This window comes from Corvus moneduloides, chromosome 8 (genome assembly GCF_009650955.1).
Source record: "Corvus moneduloides isolate bCorMon1 chromosome 8, bCorMon1.pri, whole genome shotgun sequence".
NCBI lineage: Eukaryota > Metazoa > Chordata > Aves > Passeriformes > Corvidae > Corvus > Corvus moneduloides.
The window spans coordinates 19,986,122-20,008,548 of NC_045483.1; the positions used below are offsets into that span (position 1 = coordinate 19,986,122).

A 22,427-nucleotide genomic window follows, 5' to 3' on the forward strand; every position below is an offset into this window, starting at 1 on the left:
GAGTAACAAAATGATTAGTTGATTCTTAGCACTTACTTTTTCAATACAGCCACTCAGTTTTCCTATTCTGTTTTGCCCAAGTGGGGCACCTGAACCCTATTAGAGGGGTAAAGCTTGCACGAGGAAGTTTTCCGCTATGTTGCCCTGTTGCCTGCCTGCATGTTCCTGATCTGCCATGTAGTGGAGGCCTACAGAGTAGCCTTGTTAGTCACCAGTATACCTGGGGAAGGGGAGACTGTGTTTCCCTCACTTTTTAGTTCAAGTTTTGGAGCAGTTGGTACTGGTTGATGCCTCTGCTTAGGGAATGTGCATGCTTCCCTGTGGCAAAGAACCAGTTCAAAAGCCAAACCCAGAGAGTGTACCAGAACAATTCAAAATCGACTAGTGCATACTTAAAGCAGGAGTGACATTTCATTGGAACAGTTTCAGAAGTGTGTACCTGCCAAGAAAGCAGGAAGCAAGTTTTCTGTGCTTCCAGTTGCATGAGTGACTTTCTCATTGTGCTCTGTCTTGTGGAGTGTACGGTTCTCATCTGTTGAGCTTGATGATACTCTCTTTCTGCACCAGGAAGCTATCCAAGTTCTTTGCTTGACCTGAACATTTCTACCTTCTGTATTTATACCTACTGTTTTCTGACTGTGTTAAATAATAAGAACACCATGTAAATCTCACCTTAACTGAATCTCCAGATGCTACCAAACAAAATCACTTTCCATTTATCTGTAGGCCTTTAAAATTGTGCCATACAGCATAGAAGCCCTGGACAAACTGTTAACTGAGTCACTCAAGAAGAACATTCCTGCCAGTGGTCTACACCTGTTTGGAATCAACCAGCTGGAAGAAGAAGATATGACAGCAAGTAAGTTTAAAGACTTCTGGTTTATTTTTAAGTTTTGTTTGGATCAGTGGTTTTACCTTGAAGCACCTTAACACTGCAGTGTGTAGTACCTGCACAGGCTGTCTCAAAAATCTTGGATCTCAGCCAGAAAGTGAAATTCCTGATGATGTCTATAGAAAGGGGATTGCCATTTGAGTCAGGTGACCCTATTTTATTGCATCCATCATTCTTACTTCCCTGCACTGTGGCAGATGCTGCTATGTAGACAGCTTCAAACCAGAGTGAAGAGATGATGCTCCCCAAAAGTCTCCTAGGTTTTCTGCTTTGTTCTTCTGTCCCATGTTCCATTTCTCCATAGCCCAGTCCTTTCCCCCAAACCCCATAACTCTAAGGTACACAGTGGGCACTGAGCAGTTGGGTTGGTATGCAGTCTTTTTGTAATGATGATCTACGAAGTCCTTGCAAACCTGTGATCCTACATACATTTAAGCTATTACAGCACCATATTCCCCACTAAAGGTTATAGGACTTAAGTCTGGAGATGCACTAGGTAATTCGTGCAGTTAGCTCAATTTTGAAGCCATATATATACATTTCAGGGTTTTCACAAGTGCTTTGGTCTGTGTGTTTGCCATGTCTGTTTCTCACCTACTGGCTCTGTTGCTACTAGAGAAAAACTTAGGTCCTAATGGGCTCCTGTTCTCACAGATCAGAGGGATGAGGAGTTGCCAACCCTGCTTCACTTCTCTGCAAGATACGGGCTGAAGAACCTTACTGCCTTGCTGCTTACGTGCCCTGGAGCGCTGCAGGCCTACAGTGTAGCCAACAAGTATGGCCACTATCCAAACACCATAGCAGAAAAGCATGGCTTTAAGGATCTCCGCCAATTCATTGATGAATATGTGGTAAGAGGAAGCAGAGCAGCATTTCTGCCTTGTTCCACACGGGGTGCAGGCTCTGGCGCTGAGCTTGGCACTCAGTGTTACTTCAGCAGGAGTGACGCGGTGACAAAGCGTGCAGTTTGTTGTGGTAGGGTGTAGACCACAGACGTCCAGCCACACTGAAAGCTTTCAGCTGGAGGGTTAGGTGTTTCTCTGGAGCCAGGGATGTTCCTGGAGCTTTTGCACACAGCAGAGTCTACCATGCTGGCTTCCTTTCATCCATCCATCTAATGAAGTTTCTGCAGGGATGTGGTTGGTGCCTCGTGTACTCTTCTAATTCTGAGATCCTGGGAAAACAGCCCCTTCATCCGGCTTACTTTAGGGAGTAATATGGGAACAGAATATGTTTGGGAAGATACAATCTGAGGTGCTCTCTTATTAGTTGTAGTACAGTCAGGATTCCTTACTAGCTCATTCACAGCTGATCTGTGTAGTCTGCCTGTTCCACTTGATACCTATTTCTCCCTGCATTGGTGTAGCTGTCCATTCCCTATTTGTTCTATCAGTGATCCCAAGTTGCAATTCATTTTCCTTTGAGCTAACCCCACCCCCAGAAAACAGCACTCTGACTTTTACACATTATGACATGGACCTGACTCCAGCTGCACCAAGCAATTGTTTCTGTACAGTACTTGTGTATGCATGGAGTTCATCCTTCTGTTTCAATTTGAGCTGTTTCTGGCCTGTATGCTTCAAAATAATAAGGAGCTCCTTGACTCAGATCACATGAATTCTATTTGCCTTTGATTTAGCTTGAAAAGTTGTGTTTAATTGTCCCTAACGTTGTCTGAATGCTGGGTGATAGATCTGCCGGCTTTAGTGTGGTTCTAATGCCAGCTAATTATAGTAGTGTTTAAGCCTATTTAGGAGGCATGGGTAGTTCTTGTACTTGGGTCTTGCTTCTTGACATTATACATTAGAGCTAAATAAAAGTCATTCCATATTCTGAGATCAGGAGGGCTGCAGAAGGTGTAAATTGTGTGATCAAAATCTTTGCAAGTAAAGTAAGTCAGAGATGTGCAAGAAGTCCTTCCAACCTCTCACTGTTGTACATTGTAGTACTGTGCTCCTCCCATATTCTCTCCACCAGCACAGTGACAGAGCTGTGTTGAGTAGGTCCTCCTTCCTGACCGTCAAGTTGTCTGTGCAGCACAGTACCAAGCACACAAATCATCTGCACCAGTGTGACCACTGCAAGGTAGTGACCAGTATCACTAGTAGTATGGATATCTGAAAATCCCAGTAAACCCCTTTACTCACCTGATTTGCTTTCTGGCAAAGGTTCCTCTGCACATCTGTAAAGCATTGCATGAGCTACTGGCCTGACCCATTTTGACTGTGGAGGGGAGCATGTGTAGACAGCTTTGACACACATGCCCTGTGGATTGAGGGCCCATGAGTTGGCATTTGTGGATGGAAGAATATCTTGTGGTATTGCAACTGTTAAGACAGCTGTGCTTGTGACATAATTGGAACTTGGGAAGGAGGATGGGATGAAGCTTTACATTTTGCTCCCTTGTATGTGATTTGGTGAAGATCTGCCTTCCCCCCCTGCTCTATGTTGCAAATATATAAGAAAGGGTTCTGCTCTCCTGTGAATCAGAAGTTGCCTATATTACATGAGCTGCTGCCTGCTGTGAGGTTTCCTGTCAATGTCACAGAAAAGGGTCTGTGTACTCCCACTCTGGGTGTTACATGCTGCTGCTAATGCCAAGAAACTGAAACTGAGTCTACATCAAAGCTAAAACTTTGCTATTTTGCAGGTGCTCTGCATGTGATAAGCCTTCTCCCTTATGGTTAGCTATGCTTGCCCCAAAATAGCCTTTGACAAGCATTTGTATTTTTAGAATGAGCTATGCTTATGTTCTGGAGGTTTGCAGACATTGGGTCGGACATGAAAGTGATGGGGTGAGAGGCTTTATTGGCTACTCAGAATGTGTCAGCACCCCTTGTTTGGCCTTTTTAACCTTTTATTACAACATAGATCTCGAACGTTTGTCCTAGACTGCTGTAGTGGGGATTTAAGTCATTTGAGAAACCTTAATTTCTGGGAATGAGCTGTCTTCAGCAGTTTTTTCCATCACTGATGAAAAAGTGAGGTATCTTTTGCTTGCTTTTATTCTCCAGGTTCTTTATTTAAATGAGACTTGAACTTTTTTTTTCTTGTCCTCCTTCCTCTTCAGGAAACTGCAGATATGCTAAAGAGTCACATTAAGGAAGAGCTCATGCAAGGCGAGGAGGATGAGTCTGTTTATGAGTCCATGGCTCATCTGTCCACTGATCTGTTAATGAAGTGTTCCTTGAATCCGGGCTCCGATGAAGAGCTTTATGAATCCATGGCTGGATTTGTCCCGGGTGCCGCAGAGGATCTTTGTATGTATATTCATAGAATTACAGAATCATAGGAAGGTTTGGGTCAGAAGGTACCTCTAAAGCTCACCTAGTCCAAGCCCTCTGCAATGGGCAGAGACATCTTTAGATTGGATTGCTCAGACCCCTGTCTCTCTTACACACAGTAGCACCTCAGTTACAGCTTTTCTCCTCTCTCCACAAGGAAGCTGTGCTGCAGTTCTAACATCAGCTGACTGATAAAGTTGCTGTATACCTTTTTTCAATTGCTAGTGTACAAGATCAAGAGCTGTTTCTTCAGTGTTTTGAGGACTCCCTGAACCCTGGGCAAATAAATTAACATATAGAAATGAGACTGAATTTTCTATCATGTCCCACTTTTTTCCTCCTGAGGACTGAGTACCTAGGAACATTGACACTGACAGAAAAGAACACTATGTAAGATGTGATTTTACTGACAACTGGGAAACTGAAAAACAAGAGCTGAGCTTTTAGCTCAACAACTTGAGAACAAAAGAAAGTGAACATGTAGAAATATGTGTACCGAAAAGATTATAGCTGAAAAACCATTATTTTAATCTGCTTGGTTTATTGCTAAAAATAAAGAGCTAATTCTGATAAATATACATATGTTTAGCTTTTTCATTATTCCATTAATATTTAGTGAGGCCAATTGAAAATACCAAATTAAGTACCTATGTTAAGCAGTTGCTGTTCTTACTCACCTGTCTGTTTGGTCTGACTTCATCCCACTGATCTATTTTATGATTCCCATAGTGAGCAGAGAATCTAGCTTCTTATATTTTTAAGCTTCTTATATTTCATCCCACTGATCTATTTTATGATTCCCATAGTGAGCAGAGAATCTAGCTTCTTATATTTTAAGTACCTCCTTAAGGTACTTGAGAACTTCTACTGTTTCTGCAGTTTTTAAGTGTGCTGCCTCAGGGGAAAAGCTTTCTTTCTGAAACACTTGTGCTTATGGGCTATATTGGTCGTGAGCTGTTCTTCTCTTCTTTTAGATTAAATGGTACTATAACACACATTTTTGTTGGTTATGGAGTCCAGAAGACTGTGTTGGTTCTTTCCTTGAAATCATAAACTCTTTTCTGCTAAGGGTTGTTGGCCACTGCAGGGATAGTTTTGCTACCAAAACCGGGATTATTCTGCCTTCAGGTCGAGATAAGTGGTAAATCGGGTTGGACTTGTAAGGAACAAAGCTGATCTTGTTTGCAGTAATGAGAGTTTCTAAATGTTCAGTGGTCTGCTTGTAATCAGTGCACCTCTGAATGGGCTTGACTGACTGAGTCTGTGGAGGGTTAAAAAACAAGCTCAACATCACTAAGCCAAATTTACCTTCTTCCAGGCCTGAAAATCCCAGATCTCCCAGAAACTATGCATGGAATTTTCTTTCGTGTATGCAAATTGAGCTCCCTGTAACTTAGCAGTTTTGAAGTGGACTCACAAAAGCCTCTCTTTCCTGCTTCTTCTGGAGTTCTAGTGTGTTGCTTCTGCACACAAAGCTCTGCTGCCTTCCATTCAGGACTCTTTTATTGAAATTCTGTTTTCCTTACATGGTCTGTTAGTCTTTGCCTGAAGAATATTAACAGCTTGTCTGAACAGTGCTTAAAATTTACCTGTATCGTGACAGATAAATTGGCACAGTTCTCGACACTTAGATTGGTTCTCTCAAAGTGAAGGTGTTTAGAATACCAGCACACAGGCAGACCCCCACTGAAATTAGTGAGTGTGCTGGCTGGTTTACAGCTGCCATCACAAATAAAGGATTCAAGCTTTTGTACTGACTTGGAGGTTTGTGAGGCTGGCTCACTAAGAAATCATAATTAACTTCTATTGAGGTACTTTTTCTAGGAATTACCCCTATGTAAGTAGATATGGCTGCGGTGTAGAGGATAATACTGGGGCTATTTTAGGTGTAGCCATACTGTGGCAGTGTGCCCATTTATTGTGATCAAGATGTGCTTCCACCACGGTTTTTCAGAGACTGATCAAAGGAAGATTAGATATCATAGGGTCAATTTTTCTGGCAGGAACTTGTTTGAGAATAAGGTAACAGAGAACTGGAGCCACTGTAATGAGTTAAAAGTATTTCATATTCTCAGATGTAACCCAAACCATCTAGTTTACATAGCAGTAATCTATGACATAGTAATAGATATGCCTCAACAATTCAGTTATATCAATAAGCGTCAACAATCCATTTATATCACTCTTGCTTTAATATCATTAGGAACACGGTTACCTAACATTTTATTTTAGTCTTAAGATTAGTTTTAGCATTACAATGAGGTTGATTTTCTTCTTCAAAATCAGAATTCTTCATGTCAAAACACTGAATTAAGAAAGTATCTTATTGTTTTTTGTCAGTCCTTTCTCAATCCTGAATTATCATCTGACCCTCTAAACACCTTAATTACTTATTAACTCAGCCAACTGTTTTGACTTTATTTCAATAAATAAAGCAAGCACTATCTTATGTGTCATGGGAAAATTGCCTTTAATGTCTTGTTTTGCCAAGTCACACGGTTTCCTCTCAGGAGCACCGTACAGAGGCCAAAACTTTGACCTGGCCAACACATTCTCAGTAATAGCCAAAACTCAGTGCCTGCTTGAAGCCTTGTCAGAACTTCAATAGCATTGTTAGGCACTCTCAAGTGTAAGCATCAGGCAGCTGGAAAAGATTTGTGCAGATTAGACTGAACATAGCAACTTAGAAGCCTTTTTTGAAGAAAATGTCTGGTCATTTGCCCAGCTTTTTTGATTGTCACCATAAACCAAAGGTCCAGTCAGAAATACCACACCAATGTATTATATCACATTATATCGTTCCATGTATTTCAGGATATAATTAACAGATTAATCTTTCTGGTTTTTTGTTTTTTTCAGATGTAGAGATGCTTCAGTCCAAACCAGATACTCCAGTTGCTGGAGATGAAGTTTCTGTAACTACAAAAGACTCAATGCTCCGCAAGTTTTTAGAAGGTGAGACCTATTTTGAGGGAAGGATGGCAGTAGCACATTTAAAACAATTAAATAGAACCTGAGATTTCTCCATGAACTCTTAAGGGTAGGAGATAGTCCACACTGTTTGCTTGTTTCAGACAAAGGACTAATTCTCTGTAGTACTTTGTAGACCATCACATACAGTTTTTGGAAACCATTGGTCTGTTTGATTTGTTCACTACTGAAGTATGTTAATTAACTGAAATTAATTAAATTAACTGTTCCTCAAGTTCTTAAAGAGAGTTAGGAGATTTTTCACTATTTCTTCAAAACAGATAGTACAGGCATAGTGGCAAACAGTTACATGCTACTAGATGTTAATGACTAGATAGTCTTGTTGTGAAGGTTTTTGGCACATGTAAGTCACTGTAACACTGGATGATTTTGGCTGTGAAATGGCCAGCTTGGTAAGAATGTGGTACATAATACATCTGGAGGGATCCAGTGTTCTGTGAAGTGGCCAGGTTGTTATTCTTACAAACTCTGCTCCATTGTAGGCGGTAGCATGGATGTGCCAGATTCTGAGGAAGGTGGTCATGAGCAGTATGGTGAAGATGTGTACTACTCGGTGGAACAAGACCCTTTTCCACAGGAAATGGCTAACAGACCTCCAGTTCCTGTTCCAAGACCAGAATCTAGCTCTCCACAGCCAGACAATGAGCTGTACATCTCCAAAAGTGAGTTGGTTACCAGTGAAAATGCAGACCAGTAAACTGTAGAATGGCATTGACATGGGCTGCAGTTGCCAAATAAATGCCAGGATCCCTGGATTATTTGACCCTGGAGTTAGTTACCTTTGGGATCCAATTCCATATCTGTTTTTCATCTTTTGCCTACTCTGAAAATGTGAGGATGTTATATCCCAAGATCTTGGCCTAAGCTTGCTCTTCATGAAAGCAGTAGGATGACAGATTACCCCCAAATGGTATAAACAAATCCAACTAAATAGGAAAGACCCTGATATTATGAGGACACAATTAATCTAATACATTGAGACATTGCTGATATGTAATGATATCATTGATTCAACTGCATTTGTATAGGACATGATTTTATACCTCAATACCTCCCTCTGAGGTGGGGTTTTATTGAAACTGAAGAAGATTATTCCTCTTAGCTTATTAGGGAGCTTTGGAAATCTTGGTCATACATCACAAACATTCTCACAAGAACCACGATGACATGTGAGAGAGTAATTTAAGTGACTTCTCCTTCCCTCTGTGACAAGACTATGGGGAATTCATGTCCAGATTTCTGTTAGAGGTGGCTGAGCTACATTCTTAGAGGTCAATAGAAGGGGAACTCTACCATACAAATCTTTGTTTTCTTCAATGGACTTAGAAGTGTAACAGAAGTTGTAATGCAGTGCAGAATTCTATATGCTTGCCATATTCATCCTTGCTATTTCTGTCTTCATGAGATGCATTTCAGTGTCTAAAGAAAGTTTCTTTTGCAGTTTTTGCACAGAAGGCTCAAAGACCTGAGAATATTTATGTCCCTAGAGGAAGGGTTAAAAAAGGTAAGTCAGATGTTCACCCTGAAAATCCTTTCAGTAATCCAAAAGCAGATCTGTTAAGGTAGCTTCATTTGTGTGGAATATGACTGAATAGACTGTTTTACAGAGCTCTGGGGATAATAGTCCTCTATGAATGACCCCAATCTTTTTGACCTTTTGTGACACTGGAAACTTTTATAAGTGTAGAGTGTGAAGGGAACACATCTCACGTCTTGGGAACTCTTCTTTATGTTACAAATGAGTTAGAAAATGCCAGCATCAGTAGAATGAGTTTTCAGTTTCTGGACTTAAACTACACAGATTACCTAGAAAGAGTCCAGCTTTGTGACTGCTAACGTAGAAGCCCTGTTCTGTGAATTGCTGAGGAAGCAGGGCACTTTAAGGAATATGTTTTGTGCTCTTTAACTAAACGATGTTTTTTAAAGCAGAGCTTATCCCTGGGATATATTTGTGTACAAGGCTACCTCTCAGCTTGGCTTTTAGACTTGACAAATAGCAGGATGGCCTAAGAAGGACATACTTCTTAGGAAACACTCAGTCTGTAATACTTTTTTTAATATCTGCTGGATCAAGGGTGCTTGATCTCTTTGTATTCAGTGAGGAAGGCAGATGCCACAAGTTTAATAATATTTTTGCTGGTGTTCTCTCTTCAGAGACAATAATCAGGCCTGTAAGGGACCTGTCTCAGTCAAGCATATATGATCCATTTGCTGGAATGAAAACCCCGGGCCAGCGGCAGCTGATTACATTACAGGAACAAGTGAAAATGGGCATCCTCACTGTGGATGAAGCCGTACTTCATTTTAAGGAGTGGCAGCTGAATCAGAAAAAGAGATCAGAATCATTCCGGTTCCAGCAGGTACAGACTTACACTACTGTTTAAGAAATACAGCTGTGTCTCTAGGTATATATCACAAGCTGCTCAGTGTGGGTACATTTTTTTCCTGGTTGGAGAAGGAAGACTGCTAACATAGTCCCCCAGCTAGCAGAGTTCTCTCCTGCCATGGGGGAGCTGTTTCCAGTAAGCAGCAAGCAGGTAGCAGTTTTACAGATCTGTTTGTCTTGCAGTAATATTGTTAGTTTTTGAGGATCTGTATACAGGGAATTGGATCAAATCCAGTTGGCTAAGTCACCTTTCTAGAGGTCACCTAGCACCTACCTGCTGGCAGGGGACTCCTGCGATGACCATTTAACTTGTTGGTTTCTCATCCATTTCAGATCAGTGAAGACTCTGTGTCCCAGATGGTGTATTGGCTGTAAAGTCTTAGTTGGTAGATGATCTGGTTTCTCCCTGATTGTTTGCTGATGATTACAGGACTGTTCTAGCAGCAGTTATTAGTAAAAGCAGAGTGTTTGGGTGGCTTAACTGAATGATGGAGTCATTTTGTTGGCAGCAGTGACATAATGACTGGTGGAACTATCAGTCATAGTTTAAAATTTTCATTCTCAAGGTAGAGTGAGGCTCCCTCTTTAAAAGCCTGCTTCTTTTGGAGCCTCTTGTTCATGCTGTGGCAATCTGGTCTCCAGTGGGTGGTGTTGTTTTGAAAGCTGTCAGAACAGTGGCAAGGCTTTTCTCCTCCTGATTCTCAGTTGGAAAGGTACTCTCTACCCAGAAACAGTCAGAGGAGTCCCTTCTTGTGTCACTGAAGAACACAGTGCTACTTAAGTAAATTTACGTAGAAGAGATGAAGGTATCCTCTGTGCCCCATGCCATGAGCAGCTTTCAAAGTCTCTGCTCCAAATTTTGCTTCATGGTACAGCAGTTGTTTCATCTGTTTTTCTACCTATTTCTACATATTTCCCTGCTGAAAAAAGTTGTCTTTTTCCTCCCTACCATTTTGTACTGTAAGGTATAATATGCTGCCACACAATGGTGAAGAGACTTTGCTCCCAGTTACATTTCTTCATTGGGGATATCCTGAATTCTGAGTTGTCCTTCACACTCTGGGCTGCATGGCAGCCTCTTCTGTCCCTGCAGTCAGAATTTTGTTCATTAGTACGGAAAGGACTATGCAGTTGATTGTGGGTCTTGTTTCTGTGTCAGTGTCACAGTGCAAACAGAAAATACAGGGAGTTCTAAACCCAGTCTGCTGCTTTTCTGCAGTTGCCAGTGAGTATGTGAACTTGACCTGAACATACATTATGAACATCAGAAAAAACCTTGGCTTCTGAAAGGCACACATGGGTTTCTGAAAGGAATAGATTAAAAACCTTTTGATGTGGTTTGGACTTCAGCCAGGTCTAGCAAGCTTTGTTACAGCTTGACTGCAAAGTTAGCTAAAATACTATACTGGTTTTGTTAGAAAGCTGCTCATCTTCCTTTAGCCAAAACCCTGAAAAGAATATCTTGTGATGTTTTTAGGAAAATCTGAAACGTCTACGAGACAGCATAACCAGGAGGCAAATGGAGAAGCAAAAAAAAGACAAAAGTGCAGGTAACAGTCTTTGATTCTGATATTCTCTGGTAATGAAGCAGCCAACCATATTAATAAGCTCTTCAGGCAGAAATGTGTCTGTGTGTATTGTGGTTCTGCGATATTTTAATATGCACATCCCTGTGCCAGTTGGCAAAAACATAGGGAAGTTGCTTTGCTCCTCACTTTCACAGCCAAGAAAAGGATGCCCACACCTGTGGGGTGCATCTTGATTCATTCATGTACAGTTATGATTGTCCTTATGCAACTGGGTTTAACTCCGTTCTTAAGTGCAAAACCGTCTCTTGGAGGCTGTAATTGCATAGACCTTTCTGAGCTGTTCATTTTCCTTTCCAGATTTGGAAATTACAGTACCCATTCGACATTCTCATAATACTTTGGGGAAACCAGAATGTGGAATATATGAATACGCCCCCAGGAAAAACGTTTTTCCGCTAAAAAAAGAGTTAAAACGAGGAGACTGGAAAACAGAAAGCACATCCAGTACAACAAGTAAGCAAGCTCTGAGTGTCACCTGGAAAGCTGGATGGAACACACTTACCCAGCCTGACCCTAGAGTCAGCCAGGTGACAGGACTTCTGTTCCTGAATCCCAGCACTGACAATACCACCCCAAACCTTGCATGCCTCAGGCCAGCTGTTCTCAAAACTGTAAAAGAAAGTCCAGGTGTGCATCAAGTGGTTTGGGCATCTTTTGATTGCATCTCTGCAGGAGGAGAACCTGAAAGCTGAGCAAAAGATTGCCTTGAGCCCTGTCAGGGAAGGCGTACCACCTGCCTTCAGTTCTTAAAAGTAGATGGCAGCTGCTCTCTTATTGGAAAGGATGCTCCTGTGCTGTGACTGCCAGCAGGCTGTGTGCTCTTCTGGCCTGAAGGGCAGTTATATTTCAGGCTGGAAACCAGTCTCTACATGCTGTTACTTCAATTGTTGTATGTAAAGGACAGCATTTTTCATTGGTAACTGTGGGACTTCTTGAGTGACTTGGGCAGTCTGCACATTTTTATTATCTTTGCTTTTCATCAGGTTTAATTTGTGCAAATCCCTGCATTCTTGCTCTTACTGCAGACTGAGCAATTCTTGGGGAACTCATTTAGAATCAGTTTGGTCCTTTGAAAGGAAACCTGAGCTCCTGTGACATTACTACCTTTGTAACTCTTGGCAAGATGCAGCTGGCATACATCCAGAACAGGTGCCATAGGTAGCTGGCTGAGCCAATAATTTGCATACAAGCAGATGTGAGAGAAGTGTTAACAAGTCTGCAGAGCTTGCTGTGTGCAGCTTGGAGCTCTTTCTCATGGTGTGATTATGAGAATGGACCCTATCACAGTATTTAGCACTCTTAAGTGCTGCTGTTTGTACCAGCTGATGAGACTTACCAAAGCTAGCAGGGAGGGACTGCATCTTAGGAGAAAACCTTTCTAGTCACCATTTCAGCATAGAGATTTCTGAATATTAGTGTCCCAGTATTTCACAGCCCTACAGAATGTTATCTATTTATGACTGAAACCAGCCATAGCAGTTGGATATGTTTGTGAGTTGCCATCACCTTTGGAGATGGCATGACTAATTGCAAAAACAATCCCTACTCTGCGTCCATGGCAGTTAAATGGGTTTGCATAGATGGGTGCTGAAGGTTGTTTGAACAAACTTGTTTTTAGCTTGGAAATACACTAGGAAGCATTCCTGTGATGAGTAAGGATTGTTGTAAGAGGATGTAGTAAACAGCTATTTGGAACAGAAACTTCTTAAGCAGTCACTTACTCTAGGAATGAATATGACAGTGCTCATAGCCATCTACCTTCATGCAATTGTTAAGGATAGGGAAATGATAATTTAAATGTACATAAGTGTTGGGTGTGTAACCCTTGTGAAAATATTTGCCTGACTTGCCAGGTGATATTGGCATTGGATCTTTTCAGTTAGATTATGGTTGTGAGTATTTAACCAGAAGACTGGATAAAGAAAGATAAGGCAGAAATCTTCTAGAAAGCAAGCATAATTGAATGGTTTGGTCCTGTGGTTTGTGTTGTATGAAATGCTGCTGTTTGGATCCTGAACATACAGAAAAACCCAGTGAAAATAATTGAATCTAAACAAGCATTATGTGTGTAAGAATTAAGCATGAGGTTAGAAAGACCCCTGAGTTAGGGATTTGCAGTTAAATCATTAGGGTTTAATAATCAGTTTTTCTCTTGCTTACTCGCTCCAGGTAGTGCAAGTAACCGCTCCAGCACTCGGAGCATACTGAGTGTCAGCAGTGGGATGGAAGGGGACAGTGAGGTAAGTTCTCACCTCTGCTACGTGCTGCTCTGCTGTCCTTAAGTACATGGCTTTGTTTTCATGCAAAAAAAAAAAGAAGCTCAGAGCTGGCATTGCATTTATAGAAATGCCAAAACGTAGCCACTTCTTTTGTAAAGCTACCAAGAACCAAATTCTGCTGTTCTGTAAACTCTTCTCTTCATTTTGTAGGACAGTGAAGTCCCAGAAACAGCAAGGAGCCGCAGCCCAGTTCCTCACCAAGTAGAGAGGCTTCCCTTCCCAGAAAGGCCTCCCAGAGTGCCTCCTCGAGGTGCAAGCAGGTAAAACTAAAATGCAAATCAAATGTGTGCTTTCAGTGAATCCATATGGAAACCTTGGACAGAATGCAAGGCAGTTAGCAAGGCAGAAAGTGAATGTGTTTTTGAACAAAGTCTACCAGACTGCTGTCTGTCAACACACACTGTTAGGAATTGTAAGATCATTGTTTCTCATCTGTAATATGTGGAGGAATCTGTTTTCCTAGTTGGTAATAAGGCTATTGCAGTGCTGTTGCTGTGATTCATGCACAGCAAGGGGCAGCACTAGTGAAGCACACCACGCTTGCCATAGTAAGACTGACCCAGGTGGAGTTGCATCCTGCCCTTGGCAGAGATTTAGTACCTGACCCTCCTGAGAATATCCTCCTGGAACATACAAAGTGTAGTGCAGGGGGAAGTTTCTTTTGGCATTCTCTTGGATATTTTTCTTTTTACAAAGTTCAGATCTCTCCAAAGCACATGTTTACACGTGTTACTGGTCTTAGAGAAAGAACTGCACTGGTTTTATGAAAGGTGTTGAGGAGTTTTGCCTTGATTTGATCACAAACTTAAATAACTTGTAAACATTCCTTTAGTCCAACCAGTGCAAGTCTATGAAATCTATTCCCCAAAAAGTTCTCTTAGTATAGATATCAATAAAATTCTCCAACTGTTAAAGCAGTAATTGCCACTGTGTGGGTGCAGCAAGTTCTGTGTTGTTGGCTTGGCTTTGGCAAGGATATAGCTGGAATTTATCTGCAGTTAGTTTGAAAAAAGGCTTTGAATCTTTTGATCTCTTCCTATTGCATCTTCATTTCAGGAGAAAGCTACCATACTATCAAAGTTTTACTCCAGCCAACTATTACAGCATCTCTTTCCAGTAATAGTAGAACTACTGCAGCTGAGGAACAGAAGAAATAGCTTGGACAGGAACAGTGCTCTGGCAACTTGGCATTTGCTCTGTTGCTGAATCAGACAGTCTGTTTTTCTTCTTGTATGACTATTGCTTGCACAGTATTCTTACATGTGATGTTATTGCATGCAATGTGTTGTTCCAGAACTCTATTTGCTACTGCTTTTACATGTGTTTTCATTCTCTTTTTATAGGCCTGTAAGCTGTGAACGCTTTTATCCTCCACCTGTGCCCCCAAGAGGTCGCTGAATCTCTCAACATCTGTGGAATATGAGATTTTTTTCGGTTTATATATGTGTTTGTACAGAATTTTTTGGGCTGACTTAAATTATTTATAAGTGGGACCCAAATAATTTCATCTCCTTTATCCTCCCTGAAGCTCTGGTAACTTTTCCCATGATTTTCACTGGGACTTCTTGGCGTTCTATAACTTCTTCTGTTGGAAGAATTTTGGTGCTTTGGGGCTTCAAGAAAAGGTATCATCATTGGGAAGGACACTGATGTGTGTCTTGGGAGCCCTGCACCAACACGAAGTTGCCATTTGATCAAGAAAGCACACCTGTCCTTTTAGGAACTAAATCCTGATAAACATTGTTACCAAACCCCTCAATACAGTCTACCAGGGCTTGACTGGAAAACATGCTTGTAAAAGTAAAGAAAATAAGATGTTTGAAGAATGCTCATTACAGCAGGAGCGGGTGAATGTACTACTGCTTGGCATAACATTTTGGATACAGTTATACTGACCTTTCAGAAGGTGTAGCATCCCCCTCTAGCAATCATTAAACCATGGGCAGGATGAGAAATTGTCTGTGTTCAAGAGTGTAGTTTGCATACAGCCTTGAAAATGCCTTTCCTTTTTCTGCTTCCTCCCGGAAGAGGACAGACAAGGTATTGTGTGTGCTGTATTTACCATGAAAATTCCCAAGATAGTTGGTAAGGGACCTTCTATATCACAAACCATCTGTACTTAAACCTTTTTCAGGGAGTGTGTGGGTATGGTGTTACAAAATCATGAGTGAGCTCTCAAATTAGAGAAGGAATTGGTGGCACTGCTGTGTTCTGTATCTCTTACATGTGGTCATTTATAGCAGCAATACAAAGGCATTTCACTTCGTACTCTGGAACAGTAGTTAAGTCTCCAGTTATCACTGCACACCCCTTACAAATATCAGCTGTGTTTCAGCTGGCTGCAGTGGAAGCACAGCCTGGGGGCTGGACTTTGCTTCATCTACTGTTCCTTTCTACCAGTGAATCTGCAACAGCTATGTCCAGCCTTTTCTCTGCTTGAGGGCTTACAACCTTCAGGAGGCTTCCTGGTATGGCTCTCTTTCAGGCCTTGAAATCTGTGCATATCCCAACCCTTGGGGGACAAGTTTAAGGCTCTGGTTGTCCCTGAGTGACTGAGATGGGAATTCTGCAAGATAACATTCAGAGTAGAGAATTAAACACCATTACCAACTTGGTTTTTAGGGATGAAGGAGGGGGAATGGCTTGAAAAGGACAGGGATACATCTGTATTAGGTGATCCCTCAGGTGCAGGTAGGACATGTAGAGCTTCTGTCTGAGCATGTCTGCTCTCCTTCATCTGTAGGAGGGCAGGTGACAGAGTTGCAGTTCCTTTCTCTCGCAGGGTGGTAAACCCACCCAATGTGTGAAGCTGCAGCAGTGACAGCAGCTGTGACTTGACCAGCACTGAATGAAGGTGGAGAAGCCCCTGCTTCTTTCAGGGATATAGGCATATGCTCTATGCATCTACCATCTATGCATTAAACTCACAGGGTTTGGGTGACTCCAAATGCAGTTCATATACGTTCTCCTTTTGAGATGTCATCCCTCTGATGACAGAGGGATGCAGGTGTTGTGCTGCAGGCCTATAGATACAGAAATGTCCTTTCTGGTTTGTTTTTTTATTTTATTTTTTAAAGGAATCTCAGTGCTGTCTCCAGTAACTCTGGCACTATAGACTCTCAATGACAGTTTGCTTTTGTTCAGAGTAGCCAGGGGGATGGTGAAGGGAGAGCTGCCTTCCTGTGCTCTTCTTGGAATGAAACAAGGTTTCCAGCACTATTAGCTCAAATTGGAAGGAGGTTTTGGTGCTGAAATGAGGAAAATAGTAGCAAGGATGAGTGAAGAAATTAGGGGTAAAAGAGATAAACCAAAAGAAGAAATTCAGCAGCTTGATTTCTTCAGCTGTCACATGCTTTGGTTTGCACACAGCTCCGTGGTTTTGCTCCAAAATTCCCTATCTTCTTGGTGCTGACTGCAGCTGTGTCCCAGATCTTGGAGCTGTGATGTAGTAAGAGGAATTTGTCTGCTTTCGCATCTGCCAGGTACAGCATAAAGTAGATTTGTAGGATGTGGGTAAAACTGTTGTAAGGCAGGAAAGGAAGAGCAAAATACGTATCATGAAGATTTCCTTTCAACGCTGTTGGACTTAAGCAGCCCAGGAATCCATCTTTCCAAGCTAATTTTTAATTCTGCATCCCCTCCATGTTATAGCCAAATGTCCTCTATGGGGAGGGATTTATCTGAGCATTTGCCTTTGCAGAATCCTAATACTATGGTTGTGAACTGGATTTTTATTGCTTGTGCTGTGGAGATGATTATATCTGAATTGCTGAAAAGTAGCTCGTAAGTAGCCTTTCTGTCCCTCTCCCATTTGAAGCTTAGATACTTCGTTACTCTGACCTGACTTATCATATGAAGCCAAATGCTGAGGCTCTAGTTTGGAGGAGAGGTGAGCTGGGAAAAGGGGAACTGAGCCATACTATAAATGTATTCTGTTCAAGCCCCTTCTGCAATGCTTAAGGGAGGGAAATTGAAGATGCAGCTGTAGTTTCAGGTGTTCCTGTCTCACTTCTGCTGGATTAGTGAGGGATCTCAGTGACCAACCATCACTGCAAGGCTGTCGCCCTATTGAGGAGAAAAGGAACAGCATTAAAATGGCTTTACTGTTAGAGGCAGGTAAACAATTAGGATGCAGGCATGACTTCCAAGTCTCTTACAGGTGATGCACCTACTTAGCCACCGAAGTGTGTGTTCCACTTTGGGTTGGATTCATCTAGTTGCTTTAAGCCTCTTGAATCTCAGTGTATGGACTCCCTGTATCTGTAATTTGTGCTGGTGAGCATGTGGTGTTGCTTCCATCCAGGATGAGAAGTGCCCTGAAACTGAAGATCAGAAGAGACCAGAGAAGAAAAGAGTGCATACAGATTGCTGGTTACGTAAGAATGTGCCTGGGAGGGAAAGTGGGAATGAACAGTGTTTCTGATGCATATTAGAGTTCAAGGACTGAACAGATAATAAAATTGCTGGTAAAAACTTAAGTGACCTGCCCAATTGTAGGGTCATCAACCAATCCACCAAACTCAGGTGGCAGCTGGCAGGCCTGGGGAAAGTGTTTGTTCTTTGTACAGCATGCCTTGCAAACCCTGCTGCAACAGATGGCTCTGGTTGGCCCTGTTGCTTACTGAGACACTTAAGTACTCAATAAACTGAAGATGCTGAAGCTTCCTCTCTCTGTCTCCCAAGGGTAAGCGACTGTTTTGGACTGAGATGCAATGACTAGGAAGAAACATATGGTGTTACCAAAACTGTCTAGGTTTTCTTTTTTTTTAGTCTGTATGTGTGTAATACAGGCATAGCTTTTGCATGGGTTTTGGCAAGTGTATCTCTCTACAGGGACCTCGCTTCTACTGAAATAGTGCATGTACTGTCTGGGAAAGGCTTCATTTAAATGTACTTTGTGAAATATGTTCAGGGGAGGTAGACAATGTGTAAAAACCACAAAGGGAGAATAGCATAGGTATGGTGGTAACAGGGAAATCTGTTTTCTGCGTCATTCCTACAAAGCATGGGTGACATGTAACAGCATGGAGTTCCTGCCTTCTGCTCACATCATTTGTTGTCTGTGTGCTTATTTGTTGGCTCTCTTTATTTGAGAAGATGGTATAACTCCAACCCCCCTCTTTTTTAAGAATATATATGATAGCTTTTGAAATTTTTTACTATATTTGCTTAATTTAAAAGTTGTTTGATGAATCAGTGTTCAATACCATGAGCTTGTTGGATTGGGGGCTTTGTTCGTTTGGGTTTTTTTTTTTACCGTGGACTTGTAGTTTGAGGTGGGTCCAAGTTTGGAGGCAGGTTTGTGGGCTTCGTTAGCCAGCACTGACAGAAACCTTATCCTGAGCGAGCTCCAGGTGTGGCTGTGCCGCCTCAGCGCTTGCCCTGGGCCCTGTGCTCCCGCTGCTTGTGTGAGGGGTGTGGAGAATGGGACTGTGTATTTCACAAAATTACAGAATTGATGAGCTTGGAAAAGACGTCTGAGAATGTCGAGTCCAACCTATGACTGAACACCACCGTGTCAACTAGACCATGGTACCAAGTGCCATGTCCACTCTTTCCTTAAACACCTCCAGGGCCAGTGACTCCACCACCTCCCGAGTAGCCCCTTCCATTGTTTGATCACCCCTTCCGCGAAGAAATTGCACCTGGTGTCCAAGCCTGAGGCCCTGTCCTCTTGTCCTGTCACTGGTGGGCTGGGAGAAGAGACCAACCTGCCTCGCTCCAGCCTCCTTTCAGGCAGTGGTAGAGTGTGATAAGGTCTTCCCTAAGCCTCCTCCTCTCCAGGCTCAACAACCGCAGCTCCCCACAGGCCTTGTGCTCCAGAGGGTATTTGTACAGAGCCCTGCGCCACGCTGTTCCCAAATACCTTTAGATTATTTTACCGATCAAAACGCAATATCAACTACACTTCCATCACGTAAGAACGGAGCTTCCCTGCGCTCCTGCTGGCCGTGCTGTGCCGAGGCCCGCGGGGCGCGGGCACCCCGGGTCCCGCCCGCCGCGCTCTGTGCCCGCCCGCAGGCCCGTCCTGGGCGCCGCCCAGCCGGCGGGGCTCCCGTAGCGCTCCCGTAGCGCCGCCGCGGTTCCGGCGGGCGGGCGGGTGACGTGGCGGGCGGGGCGGAAGTGGCGTCGGCGGCGGGCGCGGGCCGGTGCCGCGGCGGGGCCTGCTGGGGACGCCGAGGCCCGAGATGGCGGCGCCCGGGCTGCTCCTGCTGCTCCTGCCGCTCCTGCCGCTGCGCGCCCGCGCCGACGAGCACGAGCACACGGTGAGGCGGCGCCCGGCTTCCCCGGGAGCGGCGCTCGGGCGCGGCCCCCGTGCCGCGGCGGCGCGGAGAGCGCGGCTCGGTGGGCGGGAGGGACGGGGAGCGACGGGCCGCGGCCTCGGGGGGAGCGGGCGGCTCCCGCCCCGCGGGGCTCCCTCCGCGCCTGCTCCGCTGCTCGCGCTGTCCTGGCCGCGCGGGCCGGAGTCGGGCCCCGCGCTCTGGTTCGGCCGGAGGGGGACGCCGGAGCGCTCGGGGCAGGGCCGCCCCGTTCTCTGATCCGGTTTGCACATCCTTGTGCGGCCGGGCGCGGTGTCCCACCTTTTCCTGGAGCAGATAAACGCCCCGGCAGGTACGCGTGCTTTGTTTGGAGAGCGCTGTTTGCTCTGCCCTCCTCTCGGGAGGGTATTTGCTCTTGCCTCAGAACACAAGCCCGAGCCGGAGCGCGGTTCTGACAGCCCCGCGGGACACGGGGTGACAGCCCGCCTTGGGGAGAGGCAGGGATAGCGTGGGAATGGGCTGGGGAGTGAGAGCAGGACGGGGACACTGCCACGGACCCGCAAGGAAGATGGGTGTATAAAATACTGCTGATTTGAGTGCTCACCTCGTGAGCGTATAGAATAGTTTTTCTAAAGTGCTTACAATATTACCACAAAAAAATTTCTAGGAAGTAAATACCAGTGCTTCGTCGGCTTCTGAACTTACATCAGAGTGTTGTTTCCTATGGCTTTCAGTGGGAGAAGGTGGAAGTTTGTGTGATAAGTTGAGATGTGATTTTGGAATGAGACTTTCATGAAAACCGTCTCTGTTTCCTGCAAGTGGAATTCGAGTGGGTTCAGATGTGGCTATGATTAAACACTGGGTCTGTCTGTCTGTCAGGACTTCTTTTTCTCTTGAGCAGCCTAGCTGGTAAACACTTGCTGAGTTTCTTATCATAGTTTTCTCTGTGTGAGGTGTAGTAAAGCTTACCAAGTGCTCTTAATAAAACAGATAAATAGTGCTGATAGTTTTGGTGTAAGTGGTAGGTAATAAGTTGCCTCATTCCATGCAGTTTTGAGGATTTTAAAACTGGTTAGGATTGTGTTTGTTTTTTAAGAGGGAAAGGGAATTGCTGATGCTGCAGTTAATGACAGAAAAGTTAATCTAATATTGAGTACTTTCAAGAAACAAATATTCTTTGAACTAGTTTAGGTCCCAGTTTTGTTACTGAACCTATGCTTTAGAGTTAGGCTCCTGCTGAGGTGAGATGGTTTTCAGCATAGCACTGTGTTTATTTTAAGGGCTGGTTGGCTGGAGGGATTATTCACTGTTAAGTTAATATTGGTAATCTTCTAGGGGAAAAAAAAGCTGTCAATTTTATTTTGTGAATTTATTTGGTTTTGAGCTCTCCCTTCAAAAGTGACTGCTGATGTTTTTTGGGTCTTCTGAATGATTGCCTAAACAGTTACCTGTGGAAATCACAAATTCCTTTTGAAGGCTTGTCATTTTTTTTCATCTAAGTACTCAACTCTGAGGGATTATAACTCTATTTTGGTTTAGTATTCTTGTTCACATAGCGTCCAGTTTATTAACATCATATGATAGGTTAGGAATAGTTGGTGTAGAAAGACAGTTACCTTTTTTTGGAAGGCTGTGTCCTTGCTTGAGTATTTTGATACTTCAATCTTGTATGGGAGATTGGAGTGGAATAGTATGGAATAGTATGAATGAAACATGACCAGGGTTTTGTAGTAGTATACTGATTTTGAGATAAAGAACCTGAAGGAAATATTCCTTAAATACTGCATTTTAATGAATTTCAGTTTGACTGTTATTGCCATTGGAAGGTTAATTTTCTTATAATAAAAGTGCTTTACTACATTTTGAAGACTCTGCTCACTTTTGGAGAAGTGGAAGGGAAATTTAGGATTTGATAATCTCAAACTAAATTTTTACTGACTTTAAGACTCGAGACCTGTTGGTAGGAATACACATCCTTATCCTTATCTTTATTCTTATCCTGCTGTTTCCTCAGTGTGCAGCTCCATGTGCGCAGACGCTCGGCCTGCCTGGGGGAAGGTGTGCTGGTGCATCCTGACACAGCTGTACAGGGTGTTACCAGTGCTGAGCGTGTTGGACACACAGAAGTGCTGCCTTAAGCTGCTATAACATGGAATAGTGTGCAATATGTGTGCTATAATATGTATTGTGCTGCTATAACATGGAATAGCGTGCAATATGTGTGCTATAATATGTATTGTGCTGCTATAACATGGAATAGTGTGCAATATGTGTGCTATAATATGTATTGTGCTGCTATAACGTGGAATAGCGTGCAATATGTGTGCTATAATATGTATTGTGCTGCTATAACATGGAATAGTGTGCAATATGTGTGCTATAATATGTAATGTGCTGCTATAACGTGGAATAGTGTGCAATATGTGTGCTATAATATGTAATGTGCTGCTATAACATGGAATAGTGTGCAATATGTGTGCTGTAATATGTATTATATGTGTCCTTTATTTTATAATTGTGGACTTCTAAGCAAATACTATAAAAATAAGTTGTGAGAGGACTCTGCATGAAGCTCTAGGTCTATACTATTGTTTCTGGAGATACGAGGTATGGATAGTGTCATTGAATCAACAGCTATATCCTTTATCTTAAGTTTGAATTAGTCTTTAAAAATCACATCTGCCTTTCTTTGGAGTATGAATAGTATGAATACAATTGTAAGATAAAGACATGGGAATTTAAGATC

General features: G+C 43.0%; 2 protein-coding genes across 3 annotated transcripts in view; both read left to right on the top strand.

Moving 5' to 3' along the window:
• The window catches only part of PIK3AP1 (phosphoinositide-3-kinase adaptor protein 1), a 39,886-nt gene extending 21,416 nt beyond the window's left edge, over nucleotides 1-18,470 (top strand). The window contains exons 6-17 of one of the 2 annotated variants that reach the window (XM_032116577.1): nucleotides 727-859; nucleotides 1,547-1,743; nucleotides 3,963-4,152; nucleotides 7,036-7,131; nucleotides 7,650-7,829; nucleotides 8,609-8,671; nucleotides 9,322-9,527; nucleotides 11,031-11,103; nucleotides 11,440-11,595; nucleotides 13,312-13,382; nucleotides 13,572-13,681; nucleotides 14,765-18,470. In XM_032116577.1, the coding sequence (XP_031972468.1) occupies nucleotides 727-859; nucleotides 1,547-1,743; nucleotides 3,963-4,152; nucleotides 7,036-7,131; nucleotides 7,650-7,829; nucleotides 8,609-8,671; nucleotides 9,322-9,527; nucleotides 11,031-11,103; nucleotides 11,440-11,595; nucleotides 13,312-13,382; nucleotides 13,572-13,681; nucleotides 14,765-14,819 (1,530 nt within the window). In that variant the 3' untranslated portion in view covers nucleotides 14,820-18,470. The remainder of the gene's footprint in view (nucleotides 1-726; nucleotides 860-1,546; nucleotides 1,744-3,962; nucleotides 4,153-7,035; nucleotides 7,132-7,649; nucleotides 7,830-8,608; nucleotides 8,672-9,321; nucleotides 9,528-11,030; nucleotides 11,104-11,439; nucleotides 11,596-13,311; nucleotides 13,383-13,571; nucleotides 13,682-14,764) is intronic. The other variant, XM_032116578.1, reaches the window with a different exon arrangement.
• Nucleotides 18,471-19,543: 1,073 nt separating this feature from the next.
• Nucleotides 19,544-22,427, top strand: part of TM9SF3 (transmembrane 9 superfamily member 3) — a 47,103-nt gene continuing 44,219 nt past the window's right edge. Inside the window, exon 1 of the mRNA XM_032115867.1 lies at nucleotides 19,544-19,687. Coding sequence (XP_031971758.1) covers nucleotides 19,610-19,687 — 78 coding nt within the window. The 5' untranslated portion in view covers nucleotides 19,544-19,609. The remainder of the gene's footprint in view (nucleotides 19,688-22,427) is intronic.